The sequence below is a fragment of the Phalaenopsis equestris genome, unplaced genomic scaffold, assembly GCF_001263595.1.
Source record: "Phalaenopsis equestris unplaced genomic scaffold, ASM126359v1 Scaffold000359, whole genome shotgun sequence".
NCBI lineage: Eukaryota > Viridiplantae > Streptophyta > Magnoliopsida > Asparagales > Orchidaceae > Phalaenopsis > Phalaenopsis equestris.
Window position 1 is genome coordinate 646,725 of NW_018164801.1, and position 18,316 is coordinate 665,040.

The 18,316-nt window shown below is 35.7% G+C and overlaps 1 protein-coding gene across 4 annotated transcripts in view; it reads left to right on the plus strand.

Moving 5' to 3' along the window:
• The window catches only part of LOC110026268 (protein unc-50 homolog), a 38,933-nt gene that overhangs the window by 19,097 nt on the left and 1,520 nt on the right, over positions 1-18,316 (plus strand). For all 4 annotated transcript variants that reach the window (XM_020727147.1, XM_020727149.1, XM_020727148.1 and 1 more), the window contains exons 4-6: positions 5,638-5,728; positions 5,863-5,958; positions 15,541-15,609. In XM_020727147.1, coding sequence (XP_020582806.1) covers positions 5,638-5,728; positions 5,863-5,958; positions 15,541-15,609 — 256 coding nt within the window. The remainder of the gene's footprint in view (positions 1-5,637; positions 5,729-5,862; positions 5,959-15,540; positions 15,610-18,316) is intronic.

The window sequence follows — 18,316 nt, forward strand, 5'->3', positions numbered from 1 at the left end:
AGGTGAGCTGGTGCCTAGCCCGTGTTCAGCCCGAGTCCAGCCTGAATCAAACTCGAGTCGGACCTGAGTTGAGCCCGGGCCTGCACACCGCAAAAAAAGAAAAAGGTGCATCGATATCCATGCAGTTCGCGCGAGTGTGGAACCACAACAATATGGGTGTCCTTTCTAGCTAAAGTCGACGTTCTGGACGCGTCGGCGCGGTCCTTTTCGTCATCCGGGGTCGTCCGAATGAGTTTGCTGACGGGCGAGTCAATTCAAGTCACAGTCGTATGTGGCGCAATGAGTACGCAAAATGCGGCGTTATCAAGCGTTCGGGTCACAAAGGGGTAGGGGTTCCCTAGGGGCTGAGGAACTCGACTCGAGTTTCATGTGTCGGTCCTGATCAACTCAGCAGAACGTCGAGGATTCGGGACCGCCCATGCGAAACTCGAAGGAGTGACGAGGTGGCTCGAATTTTCTAAATGGTGTGGGTTCCGTACTAGTCTTCTAAGAGAGTCGAACAGGGGAAGCCTAAAGCTAGACCCTAGGCTCTAAGGAGAGACAAAAAAGAGACCTCATCCAGAAATGAGGTCAACAAGACTTTATCAGGATAGTGGTAGACCATTTCTAAATGTTGTTTATCTTTATACCTTGCCACAAGTTGATTGATGCTTCATACATTGCAGACTTATAAATAGGTAGATAATCTATTTTCATGGCTTGCCCATGACCATTAATGCAAATAGGGATGTGAAGTTCTTGAGACACTTTTGGAATATTTTATGTGATAAATTAGGTACAAAGCTCCTATTCAGTTCAAGAATGATTGATGGGTAGATAGAATTGTTGAATTGCACTTTGATAAATTTTCTTAGATGTTTTGCTGGCAAAAATGTTAAGCAGTAGGATTTGATTCTTTTGCAATTTAAATCTACTTATAATAGTTCACTATTCAGTTCATAACTTACAATACAATCTCTTTGAGATTGTATACGGGTGAAACTCTCTTACACCATTGGAGTTTCTAGCTAATGAGCTTATTACAGATGTAAAGGCCAGAGTTAGAGAGATTTGGATTTTATATTATTGTGGTATATATTTAAAAATAAAATAGAAGAACGACCTTCAACGATGAAGTGAAAAAATAAAATGAGAAAATTCACACCAGAAAACTGTAACACAACGGAACACACAAATTTACGTGGTTCGGCAAATTGCCTATGTCTACGGCGTTGTCGAGGATATTACTTGAGGAATTTACACCAGTTGATCATCTCAACTTACAAGAGGAATCTCTCACTTTGTTTTCACTCTCTTCTTATCTCTTTTTTCTTCTCTCTCTACACCGAGATATACCGAAGAAATTCTACACCGAGATACACTGAAGAAGATAAACTTACAAGAGAAATAAACTTAATTTCTCTTTTGCCATAAGCCACCAAGAAGAAGCCAATGGAGAACAATCTTCTTCTTCTTTCTTCTTCGTTTACCACAAGGAATTGAACCTTGCACTTCTCTTCCTCTATTTCCACTATCCCAAGGAAGCCCTTTCACTGTCCCGTGGAAGTCCGAAGAACACAAAAAGGGCTGTGCTTAATCTGAAGGAGAACCGTCATCTTCTTCCTTTCCTTCGAATCACACACACACACCAACCGTCTGTCTGTTCGTAACTTAAAGCAAGCGAAGAGATGCTTCGCTTCGTGGAAACAAGGAAGGCGGGAATAGTTTCGCGACTGAAGAGGCGGGAGGCGCGCACGAGAGATCACAACATTTTACGATTGGAAGAGAGGGAGGTGGCGCCTCGCGAAACATAGGAGGCGGGAGCGAGCGCGAAATCGGTCTCCAGTGCCAACAATCTCCCACTTGGAGAACGATACATATGCTACAACGTAGGGGTGTAAACGAGCTCGCTCGTGTTCGGCTCGTTTATATTTCGAGCTCAAAAAGTGTGTTCGTGTTCGGCTCGTTTGTTTAACGAGCCGAACACGAGCTGTTCACGAACAAAGAGTCTTTTTAAAATCCCTAATCATGTAGTCATAAGACATAAGACAATAAGGGTTTGAACAAGATTTAAAAATTATTATTTATATTAAAACATCATTTGAATCTAATTTAATAATTTTTATTTTATTTTCTTAATCAATATTTTAATTGATTATAAATCTTTGTATATATATATATATATAAACTTGATGAGTTGTATTTCGAGCCAAAACAAGCCGAACACGAACGAACACATCTTAGTTCGTGTTCGGCTCCTTAACTTATCGAACAAAATTAACGAGCCGAACACGAGCTTCTTAACGAGCCGAACACGAGTTGTTTGCGAACAACGAGCCGTTTTGACAGTCTTACTACAACGTCTTCTTTCTTGAACTGATATCATTCACTGACAGTGTCTCCATTTTCTTCAAACATGAATCCTCCACTTCTGCAATTTAAAGTATCTGTCTTAACTTCAGTTTTTCAAGAGTAACACTCCCAGTCAACATATTAGCAGTGTCAACATAGTTTTGCACCTCCAAGCTATTTCCTAGATTACTCTTGTCTCTGCTTACAACTCCCACTACATGGGCAATATCCTGCATATGTTGAAAGCATTTTTCAACAAGTCTAGCCTTGTATCTCTTACTACTATTAAATTCAGTCTTCACCTGATACACCCACTTGTTGTGTTATGCCTTCTTCCATGGTGGAAGTTCTGTCAGCTCCCATTTATTCGAACTTTCTTCTTGCAAAATTTCTTCATAGCATTGTGGTTCTCCACCATCAGTCTATGAAACAATAGGAATGGGTGCCCCAGACCCACTCTCCTCTTCACTTCCATCATCAATAGAACTATGAACTGCCAGCAATAGTGCATTATGTACTTCTTCAGATACCACATTTACGCTATTATTCTCCATTCTCCATATTTTTGAGATTCTTGCAGTTTCTCTTTATGTGGTCAGCCTTGCCACAATTCCAGCAGTTTGGCAATTCCAGCAGCTTGTCTGCTGACTAGACTTTGATTTTGATCTTCCTCTATTTGAGTTTCTGTCATGCCATCTCCCTCTGAAATCAACATTCAGCGTCGAATTCAAACCTGTGATCTTGCCAGAATTTTTCTTGCGCACCTCATCGGCCAAAATCAAATTACGAATATCATCACATTTCAGTTTAGATTTATTTGCAGAACTGCTAATTGTCATTCTCATAGCTTCCCAGCTATTTAACAATGATGTCAACAATATCAGCGCACGTATCTCATCATCAAAATCAATTTCAACAGAAGACAATTAATTTGTGATAGTATTGAAATCATTCAGGTGTTGAGCAACAGAAACACCTTCCGTCATCTTTAAATTGAATAATTTTTTCATCAAGTACACCTTGTTATTTGTCGATGACTTTTCTTACATACCTAATAAGGCTGTCATGAGATCTGCAATCGTCATCTCCTTGACGACGTTGTGTGCAACAGACCTCGATAGAGTCAATCGAATAACCCACAGAACTTGTCGATCCAAACAGAACTTGTCAATCCAACAAATTTCATTCAACCTCATCCATCCTTTCAGGTCTGTTCCTCAATAACGGAAAATGATGTTTCTTTCCATAGAGGTAGTCCTCTATATGAATTCTCCAATAACCAACATATGTGTCATCAAATTTCTCGGTCCCTGTAACTTTCACTTATTATGCAACCATCATTATTCCTCAGATCCGAACAAATTTCTGATATCAGTTGTTGTGAGATATACCATTTGTAAAATAGATGAACGATCCTCAACGATGAAGTGAAAAAATATAACGATAAAATTCGCACCAGAAAACAGTAACACATCGGAACACACAGATTTACGTGGTTCGACAAATTGCCTACATCCACGGAGTTGCAGATGATTTTACTACTTGAGGAATTTACACTAGTCGATCGTTTCAACTTACAAGAGGAATCTTTCACTTCATTGCTATCTCTCTTCTTTTCTGTCTTTTCTTCTTTATCTACACCGAGATACACCGAAGAAATTCTACACCAAGATACATCAAAGAAGATAAACTTACAGGAGAAATAAACACAATTTCTCTTCTGCCACAAACCACCAAGAAGAAACCAAGGGAGAACAATCCTCTTCTTCTTTCTCTTCTTCTTTCTTCTTCTCTTCCTTCACCGCAAGGAGCTGCACCTTGTACTTCTCTTCCTCTGTTTTCTTTATACCAAGGAAGCCCTTCCACTGTCCCGAGGAAGTCCGAAGAAGAACACAAAAAGGGTTGTGCTTAATCTGAATGAGAACCATCCTCTTTTCCTTTCCTTCAAACCACACACACAACAACCATCCGTCTGTTTGTAACTTAAAGCAAGCGAAGAGTTGCTTCACTTCGCGGAAACAAGGAAGGCGGGAATAGTTTCGCGACTGAAGAGGAGGGAGGCGCGAACGAGAGATCGCGACCTTTCGCGATCGGAAGAGCAGGAGCATGAGTTGGCAGGCGGGAGCAAGCGCGAAATCGGTCTCCAGCGCTAACATACATGATATTTAAGGAAATAAATTGCCAAGTAGAACACAAAGTACAGAGGCATACAAATAAACCCATAAAGGTTATTGTATTCAAGGAAAAAGATTTTGTGTGGATTAGATTGAGGGAATTTTTTTATGTAGGTTCATTTGATAAGTTTTGACCTAGAGCGGATTCCCTATTTAAGATTATTAAGAAGATCAATGACAATGCATATAAGATTGATTTGTTAATGACAATGCAAATAAGTTTGATTTGATAGGAGCTACAACATTTATGTTATCTTCAACATCATTAATTTGTTGTCGTACTATGAGGATCCAAGTGTTTCCAATAAAAAAATCAGAGCCCCTCCAACCCGGGAGAATGTTGTGGATGTCCCCCGCATCCATCCTAGATGCACGTAAAAGGGGCCAAACCGGATTTTCCATAGCCGGCTCAGCTTCCCAACACCTAAGGCTGGGCTGATCCTCTTAGGGTTGTAATTCCTTAATTAGGGCTTTTAATAGGGTTATTTCGCTTTAGACTTATAAGTATGTTTAGAATCTGGTTTTGACATTTTGGTGCTTTAATTAATGTAATTTGAAGCCTATTTTCTCTATGTTCTCCTATTTGAAGTGTTGTAGCCTTTTCTCCTTCAAGTGATGAGGCTTTATCTTCAATAGAATAGGTCATGGAACTTTCCGGCTTCCATAATCGCTGCCCTAGTCGCCAGCCTTGCCCCTCCTTGCTGTTTTTCCACAAAGACAGCCTCAACCGTCCCTTTCCTTTTATCCGAACAGTTTTTCTCAGATTGTTTCTCTCTTCTTTCATCGTGCCCCAACCCCTCTATTGATCCTCACGCACCATCTAGTAACTGTAGATCTATGTCAAGAAGCCTTATAAAGTATTGAGGACTTGAGTTTAAATGTTTTAAAGTTTTTCTAACTAGTAGAATTTCCGTCTAGATCAATTGAACAAATGAACTTTAACTAGGTAGTTAAGCTAGCAAACATATCTATGTTTTCATATTCCATACAGGCAAATCTATTATTAAATATTTAGTGATGTTTTATTGAGGAGCTTTATGCCCTTGGGAAGCTTCAAATTTTGAGACCAGTCTTATTGCTCTGGCTTAATAACAATGGCGGATTTTGTACTAATTTCCACTTCTTTACACAGAAACAAAAAACCAGTGGGCACGAGATGATCCGGCCTTCATGGTGATTCTCTCTTTGTTTATGATTGTTGCTACCTCGGCTTATTGTGCCGCGTAAGTTTCTTATAAGCAGGCCTGTCCAAATTTTTGGTATTCTTAGGAGAGGTTATATTATGTTTTACAAATTTTGTAAATAGACCCATGTATTCTATTTATTTGCCTAATTTAATGTATCTTTTGTTTTGTAGGTATGATGAAAGTCTTGGACATGCTTTCTTCACAGTTATTTCAGTGCTTCTTTTTCATTTCTTATTTTCTGGCATAGTTTTGGCGACTTCTTGTTGGTAAGAAATCATATAAATATTTGCTATTTCTGTCGTTGTCAATTTGCTAAGGAGGCAACATGAACAATCTTTCAGGATTTATTCTCCTATTAGGAGAGTAGATGTTTTAGATTCAACTTGTGTTAAGAAAGACAGAGGTAGATCTAGGAAGACTTGGGCTTATTGTATTAAAAATGATCTTAATTTACTAGAACTAAATGAAAATATGATGCAATGGAGAAAAAGGATTCATGTAGCCGACCTCACGTAGTGGGATTAAGGCTTTGTTGTTGTTGTTGTTGTTGTTAAGTCTGCGTTGCAGTGGTAGTGTTGATTTGATCAAAATTTTATTGAAAGTTAATAACTAAGATTAGATCTCAAAATTGTCTATTGACTATTTGCATGTGGCCAGTTTAGTATAAAATTAATAGTTAGTATCACGTTACTTCAATTTAGCCTCTTGATCATATAAATTTGATAAAAAAATGATCTCTCATGTAGAAATTTTGACATAAATATAATCCTTTTTTTTTTCCTTTGATTGTACAAAATTGTTTCTAATCTAGTCCGTTTGTAATCATTTTTTATCAATTTGTAACTTGAGGGATTATTATTTGAGTAGATCTAAAACTGAATTCAAGGAATGTAATTTTAGTAGTGGATCTAGTGGCAGAGTTGTAACAATATGTGATCAAATCATTAAAAGGGGTGAACGCTTTAGATATCTAGGGTCTATTTATCTAGGGTCTATTGTTCAATTGTTCAAAGTGATGGTGATATAGTAGAAGGGGATGCTATTAGTAGAATTCAAGTTGGATGGTTGAAGTGGAATGCATCAGGCCTATTGTGTGATAGAAAAGTACCGCTTAGACTTAAAAGGAAAACTTTATACGATGATGGCGAGAGCTACAATGCTTTATGGTACAGAATGTTGGCCTATAAAAGAGAAGCATAAAACTAAGTTGAGTGTTGCTAAGATGAGAATGCTTAAGTGGATGAGTGGCTTTACGCTTAAAAACAAAACACGAAACGAATATATCTGTGAAAGGGTTGGTGTAGCTCCAGTGACAGACAAGATTATAGAGAGTCGTCTTAGATGGTTTGGTCACATTAAACGTTGACCATCTAATGATCCAATTAGGAGAAATTAGGAGAGTAGATGTTTTAAACGTTGACCATCTAATGATCCAATTAGGAGAGTAGATGTTTTAGATTTGACTTATGTTAAGAAGGTAAAGGTAGACCTAAAAATATTTGGGCATGTTGTGTAAAAAATGATCTTAATTTATTAGAATTAAATGAAAATATGACACTCAATAGGATACAATGGAGTAACAAGATTCTATTACCGACCCCACTTAGTGGGATAAAGACTTGTTTTTGTTGTTGTTGTTGTAGGTGGAGGGGTTAAATTTAAGAAATGTTTTACACTAGGATTAGATCAGCTACACACTAATAGTCGGCAGATCATTTTGAAATTTAACTCTTAATAATTAACAATTATGCCAAAAGAATAGCCATTCTTTGGTGGAATATCTTTTTTATGCTATGAATACAAAGCTGGGATCATGCTTAAAACCATTGAAATCATATCTTAATATGCTAAACTCTTTTAGACCAAATTGGGTGAATGGGAATATTGATGGTTCTTGTTTGCATCTCATTTGACTACTTATGACTTGCACTTGGATGTTTTTTGTGGGGCATACCACCATTTATACCACCCAAATACTTCATATTTACCTAATTTTTACTTTTTACATTTATACCACCCAAGTCTTTCATATCACATAAAATATGCCACCACTTTAATTCTTAATAGTAAAATACCTTTTAAGAATTGAGTGAATACAAAATAAAACAAATATGAAATACAAAATCAGGGAATAAAATAAATAATAACTACAAGGGATTGCCGTAATAAATTTTATAGCACCTATACAAAATCAAACTCGCTAATCCTACACACCTCTTTCATCAAAATGGTCTTAGGAATAATTACAATCCATAAAGTAAAAGCTCTTGAGAAGAACGTTGAGAAAAAGTGAGTAAAATTAAATATTAAATAGATGATTGTTTCTTGACCATGGAGGGGTGGTTCGAGAGAAGATTTACTGTCCTAGAAAAAATGATGAAGAAAATCATGGAGTTTCACACAGAATCATCTTCAACTGCAATAGAATTGAATGACGGCGTCGGGAACGGACGCTAGCAGTAGCAACCAGAATAATTTATGCGACATCAGTGCACCATCACTACGTTAGGCATATTGAGAGCTGTGAGATCGACAAAGAAACTAGGAGTGAACTCAAACGACAACACTTGGAAGAAATAGCGCAACATTTGGATAGCTTGAATAAATGGAAGCAAGTAGAATCAAAGTTGACAGAAATGTAAGAGATATATGATATAAAATTGACAGAGATTTTGGAGTTTAGATGGAAGAGACATATATATCAGTGTTTAAATTAGAGTTCAGATGTTAGATATATAATTACATAAGAATTGGGTGATATGTATGCAAATTTTCATTTTTCTTTTTAATCATTGATGTATATGTCAGTGGTAAATGTGAAGCTGTCCAATATCCACATTATAAGATGCGATCCAATCAATTATTGTAAAATCATTTGTTTTTCATTTTTGTGCATTAATGATGTCTTCCCCTTGCCTTACTAAATTTTTATTCAAATCTTCTTGGTTGTCAAAAACTTGCTAGTATGTGATATATGATTTGAGACTTTTTTTCACAGAAATTAGGTCAAAGTAAATATTTTTCTTCAATAATCCAAAACAACACGAATACAAGGATAAACACCAACAATTCGAGAGGTAGGCAGTCTCTCCCAATTCCTACAATTCGAGAGATAGAAAATCTTTCCCAAACCCTAACCTTAAGATTCCAAGACAACAATTCTCATGCATGCTCTAATATGTAATATACTAACCCTATTTATACTAAACAATAATAAATTGCACAAGACTAAATTGCATGTAGGCTAATAAAGACAAATTTGTCTTTACGTGCTATTATAACATTACTCCCCTCCCAAAAAGAGACATTGTCCTCAAGGTGGGAAAAAATACTGTTGAATCTAGTTGTATGATTCACACGGTTTGTCGTCATCTGACAATCATGTCAATTAAATCAGAAATTCTTATTGACCCTTAGTAATTCAGATTATCATCTTGTGCACATCGTTTGGCCTTTTCCGAATCAGATTCTGTCTTGATTTCCAGTCAGTCTTTGAGAATATCACAGTCCCAAATAGCTCATCCTGTAACTTATCAATTACCAGAATATCTGTCAACTCCGTATCACGTAGTTGATCGATCACCAAAATCTCTGTCAATTCTGTATCATATGTCTCTTCCATCTCTGTCAACTTTGATCCTGCTTTGCTTCCATTTATTCAAGCTATCCAAATGTTGTGCATTTCTTCCAAGTGTTGTTGTTCGAGTCCATTCCTGGTTTGTTTGTCGATCTCACAGCTCTCAATCCGCCTAATGTAGCGATAGTGCACTGATGTCGCATAAATTCTTCTGGTTACTACTGCTAGCTTCTGTTCCCTATGAATTACAACTGAAGAGCGGCGTTTCCCACCTAGCTCATCGTAATCCCCTCGATTGTATCGTGAGATTTGTTCACGAATGAGTTTGATATGTTGTGAGCCTGTCGAAGCCTTCCCAACTAGCTTTGATTTTGACTGTATGTGAAGACGGAGTGGGAGGAGGTGAAAGATGGAATTGCGGGTCTCGGTAAGACGCTATCCTTCGTCGCCTTCCCAGTGAGCTTAACTCACGATTGTTGCAAACCTCTGCTTTCTTGAATTTTTTTTTGCAGCATTCAATCCTTTGTTTATTTTTTTTAGCTAATTCAAGAAGGTTTTAATTAGAAGGCTATGAATTTGTATCCCATTTCAAAGCCTCCTTTCTCATATAATATATGTAATAACTTGAGAATTTTGCATAAACTTTGGTAAATATGTTGCGTTATCAATCTGCTTCAGTTCCCTCTGACGAAACCTATTAAGTTTTTGGAGAATATTCTAAAAACTTTATTTTAAGACTAATGAGAGGGATAGAGATTGATGTGACAGTGTATCTAGTGGATAATGTAGAAAATAAAGAAATATTGCCTCAGTACTACGCATGTAAACCTACGTGCGTACCCAATCAAATACGGAAAGCCCGACCCCACCTATTAAAGCACAGAAAAATACGGAAAGCCCGACCCCACCTATTAAAGCATAGAAAAATAAATTTCTTATTATTCGCGACCCGGCCCGACCTTAAACCTGAAAAATTCCCGCCAACATAAAAATATTTCGCGCCTACCTACGTAACACGCTGAATAACACATAAGTAACACGTAGATAACACGTGAATAATATGTAGATAACACGTGATTAATACGCTGAATAACACGTGAGTAACATGCTGAATAACACATAAGTAACCCGTAGATACACGTGAGTAACACGCTGAATAACACGTGAGTAACACGTTACCGCTATACCAAGCGTGTTACTCTGCGTTACTCCGCTGTGCCAAGGGAATATTCCTCTTGTTACCGCCGATTTAATCGTCGTTACTCTGCGTTACTCCGTATAGTGTGCTGTGTTTCGCAGCTAATATTCCGCGTGTTACCGCCGATTAAATCAATGTTACTCCGTTGTTCGCCGGTTTATTCCGCGATGTGATTTAGTTAAATTTTGATGCAAAATTTTTTATCTTTCAGTGAATTAAATTTTAAAGGACAATTTATCCATGATAAGAAATTTTTTATTATTTATTTAAAATATCTTGAATACCCCTTCTGATATTTTAGTTGCTGTCCATTCTGGAAAAAATACAAACATAAATTCATGATTTATGTTTCTCCTACCTTATATTATTTCAAAAAGCATCATTCCAAAACTATACAAATATACAAAGTATTGAAATCATTAAACATCATTGTCAGTAGAAAGTGAAACATAAATCATAGGAAGTACAACAAACTAACTCTAAAATGTGAAAATTAAAATAAAATTTAAGCTTTCTATGAACATCATATTATGAAGGAACATTCACCTCAACAACATTCTCTAAGATCTGAACAATTTCCTTCATAGATGACCTATACAAATATACAAAGTACAAATATACAAATTTACTTTGAAGTCCTCGAGAATATGCAAATATCATATACAAATTCAGCTCTAAATCGTTTTATATCATCCTGCCAATCTATATGCGCACTCCAGTCGACTTCTTCGGCCTGCACTAATGTTTCCATGTACCTGCAGGCGAACATGTCGCAATCAAAACTATTCCTTTGTGAGGGTACATGCTTTGTAATCGATAGAGATAATTTATGGATTTTGGCTGTAAATACATCGGCGACATCTCTAGCAAACATATTGACCTGCATAGTTAAAGCAGTATGGTGTTACTCTTCGAGTGCTATTGTGTTACTTTTGATTGAGTTGAATATACTTACAACTTCCGCAGCGCCAGCCTTATGCATCTGGTTAGGTAGTGAGTCGTACATTCTCCATTTTCTCAGTTTGAGATCTAGAGCCAATAAAACCAATGCTGATTATGAATGATTGGAAAGAAAATGGTTTTTACATCTTTAACGGCTTCGTTGGTGATATGTTTCACGTAGGGTTTGCTACCATATGTCTTATGCATCTGCATAAAATTATTACTTTAAATGTGCATGGAATATATGACTTAAACTTTTATGCATAAATTTAAATTATTCAACATACCCCATACATTGGCGAAACATACAGGTTAGGCCGGCACAACTCTGGTCTTCTTAAGGTTCTTTCGCGCAGCAAGGTAGCAAATAGATCAACATGTTCATCTGCAAGCCACTTATTTAATAGTATATCTTCGAGGGCCGATTGATAAATCAAAATATGATATCTGTTAATTATAACGTCACTGCATTGATAAGAAAGAGAGTTTCTGTTAATTAAATACAACACAACTGCATAATATTAAAACAGTGGACATTTACTTACCGTCCAGTGTATCTTACTAGGCACTGGTCTATTTCTTTCTACATTTCAATTGGTATCAATGATCTACCAGGATACTCAAGATTTGAAGTCACATGACGGAGCTGCAAAAGAAAACAATCATGGATAACACATAAAATAAGAACATATAATATATGCTTCAAAGTACATAGATATAATTTTTTTTATTATAATTATAGCATATTCGTCTGCAGTAGAACTGTGGCTTTGACTCGAGATTTGCTCAAAACCAGTCGGATCTAAGTTTTCTTCATCTAAATTGAATTCGGTCCGTACATTTTCATCTGAAACTTGGGCCTCTTGGAAATCATCCTTTTTTTAATCAGTATTTACATCGAATGTCACAAGACGCGTCTAAAAAAATATTGTTAGAAAAGATAAAGCAGGAAGGTATATCATATAGTACAAATTAGAATGACTTACTCATCGAATGAGACAGAGATTTGAGAACACCCTTTATTGCTCGTTCGACTTCTTTGGGGTCTTCATGGATTGTCTCATCCCCTCCCCAAATCTGCGCCTTGTACTTCTCTAATTGTTTCTTCGGCGTCTTGGGTCTGTCCGGGAACATCTGTATGTACAGGATCAACAACATGCACAATATCCTTTGTAGGATCAACAACATCCACATAGGTTGTAATTGACAACAAAAAATCTGTGTTTTGTGCTTGTCTTATTGTTTCTTTGGCCTCTTGTTCCTATCCGGGAACATCTGTATATACACGATCAACAACATCCACATTATCGTTTTTTCTACGTCTTCTTTTGAACTGATATTGAGATACTGGGGGGTCCACTGTCCTCTTCCTTCCACTGCTGCTGGTCTTCTTCCTTTAGTGTTGAGTTTGACTTGTATCAGACATTGTTCTCTCAACAACCTTGTCAGCCTTAGTTTCAAATAATCTCTGTACCAAATCTATGAGGGTGGACAATGTTTCTACCATAATATTCATCTGTTTATTCATGTCAATCACTGTATCTTGTATTTCTTAAGTTGATTTGTTCCTGAGATTTCGACATCTCAAATAGTACTCCGAAATCATCACTCTATGTCGTATGTCCAGCTACTGGGGTAATATCACTGGAAACAATTGTACCCTTGGCATACGATCTGGGTGAAGATGGTTCTGCCGTAGTTTCATGGTGTGGAAGTTGTCTTGCAGGACTCGGTGGTCCCTGATTTGGATTTGTGAGCAGCTGTTTTTCATCTTCTCTCAATCTAAGAATCTTTCATTAACCTATTATAAAAATATATTTGTCAAAATCGTTGTAGGCATTCTTAAAAAGTTATTAAACAGAGGTGTCAATAAGCTGCAATAAAAATTAAATGATTTACATGATCGAGTTTCTCGAAGGCTTCATGAATCTTTTCAGCACTCAACCCATGATTGGTTGACCACCTCAGAATGCGTGGTCTAGTGTCAGGTGCAGCAGGAGTTAGCAAAGACGTGTGCTCGTAAAACCATAGTCGAGGATGTTTTACACCATAAACATGTATGCAAAAGTTAATACAACAAAACAAAACTTCAGAAGAATAATGTTTTAATGTAAACAATAAATATTTATCGTTAAAAGAAATACAAATCTTTGAATATAGCCTATCTGCTTATTCTGTCTTAATTTCATGGAGGCGGTTCTCACTTGATCAATGATTATTTCACATATTGCAGTAGACCAATTAAAGGACGGAAAAGTTTGTACATTTACAACAAAAGAAGATAGCGTTGCAGGCACATGAAAATTGCCTGAAGGAAAAAATAAATTAATTAGTATGAATTTCAAATACAATTGCTCAAATAGAGAGGTGGAAGCTCCTCCTGCAAAAAAAGTTTGTCAGTTAGTTCTTTATTTGTCTGGCATCCGCGTTTGATAGGGGTCATTTCTTTCATGAAACAGACTCTCCTCTGTTTAGCATCTCTATCAGCAAAGTCACGTAGTCAGCATGTAATTTAAACTCCTTTCCACCCATTTTGAAGACCCTCCTCTCATATCCCAACATCTCAGAATATGTAAAGTCAATACATTGTCCTGGATATATGGGGGCATGTCAAAGAAATTGAACACCATAATTTCCTTTAAATTATTAATAGTCTTCTCTGAAAGCAGATCTCGAATTGCATCCAAGACACCTCTCACTACAGATGGACGACATCTACAGTTGAAAGTCCTTGCACTCATGATCCTGCAAATTAAAGAAATAATAACACATCATTAGAACCAAGTTGAGCTACATTTTAAATGTTATTGATGTGATATTCATGTGATATGAAGCTCACTATGAGGTGTTACTCTTGTTTACACATCAGTGAAACCTCAATAAAACCTCCATAACATAATAATAATAATTCAACATAAGTTACTCCAGTGTTATTGGTGTTTTCACATGAATAACACATCAGTAACACATCAATAATGCAGGAATAACACATCAATTTCGCTGATGTAACACATCAGTAACACATAAATAACATATTTAATACACTTCATTAACAATCACAAGTGTATTACATATTCCTAAACAGAAGCATAACACATCATAAGAGGTAACATATCAATAGTACATGAATAACACGGGAATAACACGGGAATAACAAATGAGTAACACACCAGTAACACAGAAATAACACATGAATAATATACGAATAATATAAGAATAACACATCAAAACTGTGTCAGAGACATTTGTGAGTCCACTGAATTTGGTTTTATGCAGTCATTGAGGTAGGGTTATTTTTGTGCTATTTATTCAAAGTCATGGTGTGTTATTTGTGTGGTATTGATGTGGTATTGTTGTATTTTTGATGTGTTACTGGTGTTATTTGTGTGATATTGATGTGGTATTGCTGTGCTATTGTTGTATTACTAGTGTGTTACTTGTGTGATATTGATGTGATATTGTTGTGCATTTCATTACTCTGGTTTAGGTGCATATCGTGATTTTAACGAACGACTGGATGCCATGGTCACCTTCGCTTGCATGCCAGAGAATGCTTAGGGTTTCGCCAATAAAGGTGGTAGCGCTTCGCCGAGGAAGACGATACGGAGGCTAAACCCTAAACTCGTAGTAGTGCGGAGAAAATGGAAAGGCTTTTTAGGCGGGTTCAGGTTTAGGGTCGGGTCGGGTCGCGAATAATAAGAAATTTATTTTTCTGTTATTTCTCTGTGCTTTAATAGGTGGGGTCGGGCATTCCACGTGGCGGCATTTGATTGGGTATGCACAAAAGTTTACATACGTAGTACTGAGGCAATATTTCTTCGTAGAAAAGGGGATATATATATATATATATAATAATTGTGTGTGTGTGTGTGCGCTCGCGCTCGCGCAGACTTTTTGAATCAGAATCTAGCATACCGGGGTTTCAACCCTTATGGAGAATCGATATTTGGTGCCCACTGGACCAAATATCGATTTCCTTTATATATATATATATATATATATATATGCGCACTACTTTGAATTGTTTTCTTTCAACTGCTATTCTGTTGTTTAAATTCTATGTTGTCCTAATTCAGAAGAATATTAAATAATTTTGCAGATCAGTTCTGAATTTTGCTGTTTACCATCTAGGTTTCTCACAAATTCTTATCTGCGGGAGGAGTCGCCTAACAGTCATGTAGTTGAGCAACGTGTTGAATGGTAACTATAGAATATGTTACTTTGTCTCCTTGAATTTTAGTCACTTGTTTTGTTCTTTTGGGATAGAAACATACCACTCAATTCTTATGTAGTTACATATCTAACGCCAAAAGTTCAATTTTTTTATATATATGCCACCTTATCTATTCATGAAAATGTGTATTTCACTTTTTAAAAGTTAAAATAGTGATATTTTTCTTTGATACATAAGATTTGGGTGGTATAAAAGTATAAAATAAAATTTAGGTGTTAGATATGTAAATACGTAAGAAATGGGTGGTATGCATGTAATTGCTCCTTTTTTTCTGTTGCATTTATGAGTTCCTCATGCATTGAGTTTGCCTCTTATGCTCGATAATTACGTACGCTCTCCTGTTTGTCCTTTTTTATTGTTTTATTATTATTTGTTTCTTTTGTTTTGTTCTCTTTGAAATGCTGCTTGGTTAACAAATGTGGAGTTATTTTGTATTTGTGCTTTATTTCTTTTCTTGATGACAATGTCTCCTCACCTTCATGCTGGACGGAGCAAGAAAGACGTCTTATATGTCATGGGCGACAAAACTTAATAGTGGAGCGCCTGCAGACTTAGCCGTTTTATTAAAAGTATATAGTTAAAAAAAAAAAGTAAAACTACCCAACCAAACATATTTTTTATTTTCTACTTTTAAGAACATATAAATCATAACAGTATTAAACGTATTTAAGTAGCTAACATACAAAATGAATAGTTAAGTTTTAATTTACAATATAAGTCTTTAAATACCCTTAATACAATGCATTGCTATTAAAGGTGCTGGTCACAGCCAAGCTAAGCGATGAAGATGAAATTCATGGTGATAAAGATTACGTTAGTCTATACATGTTACACAGTATTTTAACTAATTTAAAATAATCTTTTTCGATAATTCTTTTATACATGGAATGCAATGGAAGCTTCAAATTTTTTGTTGCTTTAAATAAGATGATTGTCATATTGTAGCTCTTAAAAGTATTTCTCATAATTAATTTATAAGGAATAGTTGTTTTAGCACACCACTTTTAAATTCCTAGTGTCGCAGGTGTCAGACAAGAATATTGTAGTGAGATTTCATGATGTTTTTGGTAATGTTGATAAGCGTGAGATTTCTTGAATTCTCGTCATGGATCCTACGTCATACAAAATATTTTTTTTCCTTTTACATTTGGTTTTGACAAAAAAAAAATAGAAATGATGCAAAAAATGAGTAAAAACAAAATAATGCTTAGAAATAAGTAAGATGTGGCCACATTAAATGAAGTACACACATTCAAATAAAGTGGAAAATTAATTTTTTAAATTATTCTATGTAAGCCTCACTAAGTCAATTGATCATTAAAGAAGACTCGGCACGAAAAATATATTGTTACTTCGTCAGTGGGTCAGCTATAATCTTTGAGCTCCCCATCAAAAAGTTAATGCTATGGGAACTTGATCATTGTTGATATTTTATCGTCATCATCATTTCTTGTTTATGAAAGAAAAATTTATACTTACAACAAGTCTACCGAATTCCATTTTCTTACATTTTTATTCACACAAAAACACTCAAAAATTTTTTGTTCAACTTGCATCATTGTGAAGCTTCAGTTCATGCAACATACAAAATTGTTGGCTTGTACGAGTATGCTAAAATCACATGGGGTGTAGCTTTCACGAATTTGGCAGAAAAATGGGAAGAACGAGTATCAATTCTGTAACAGAATGGTATTCAACCAGCAGTTAGTGTACAGTAATCAAAAAGCCTGCTTCAACGGTTACAAGTAGCTGTTTATACACTCCCACTTTTAATAATAATTAATAGCATAGTAACGGTGTTTTCTAAGACACGAATCACAAAACAAAACTAAAAGAAACAATTATATATACATTTAAATTCAGCAATTTGATTGCAACGATCTAGTTTGAGCCATCCTTGCGTGAATAGCCACTCTATAAAATTCTCTTTCATTCTTTATTTTAGCAGAAGATCTATCTTAATCATTTGGGCTACTTTATATTAGATTGGTAGTAATTTGTTGGCCGTCAGATCCATATCTCATATTTAGCCTATTTATATTTTATAATATTTATCTTCTAAAAATATTTGGTATTCTTTTATTGACAATTCCACTGACATTGCATTGAATTTTCATCTTCATTGGTTGATTACTCTCACAGCAAGCTCTTTTATTTTATGTTCTAGCACGCACATTATATCTTCTCTTAAATATGCCTAGAAAATCTGGCTTTGATATAAGTTAAAGATATAGGCTTAATGTGGGTTATTGGTGTTGCTCTTGTTTTTGGAAATTCATTTAATAACATTGCTGCTTCTATTCGCTTGATTAAATTATATTTGTTAGCCATATATCCCTATTTATGTGAAAATATTTTCTCATAATAGATTTCTTCTCTCTAACTTAAGGGGCATTTACATACATACCAAACAATTCTTATGTACTTACATGTCTCACACTTATACTTTCATATTTACACACATAGCAATCAAATCTATAATATCACATAAAAAATAATACCTGTGATCTTTTTTAAAGTAAAATATGTCATCTCGTGCATAGATTTAAAGCACCAAAGTATTGTATACGTAAATATGAAAGTTTAGGTGTGAGAAATGTAAATGCATAAGAATTTGATCTTTTTTTAAAGCAAAATATGTCACCTCATGCATAGATTTAAAGCACCAAAGTG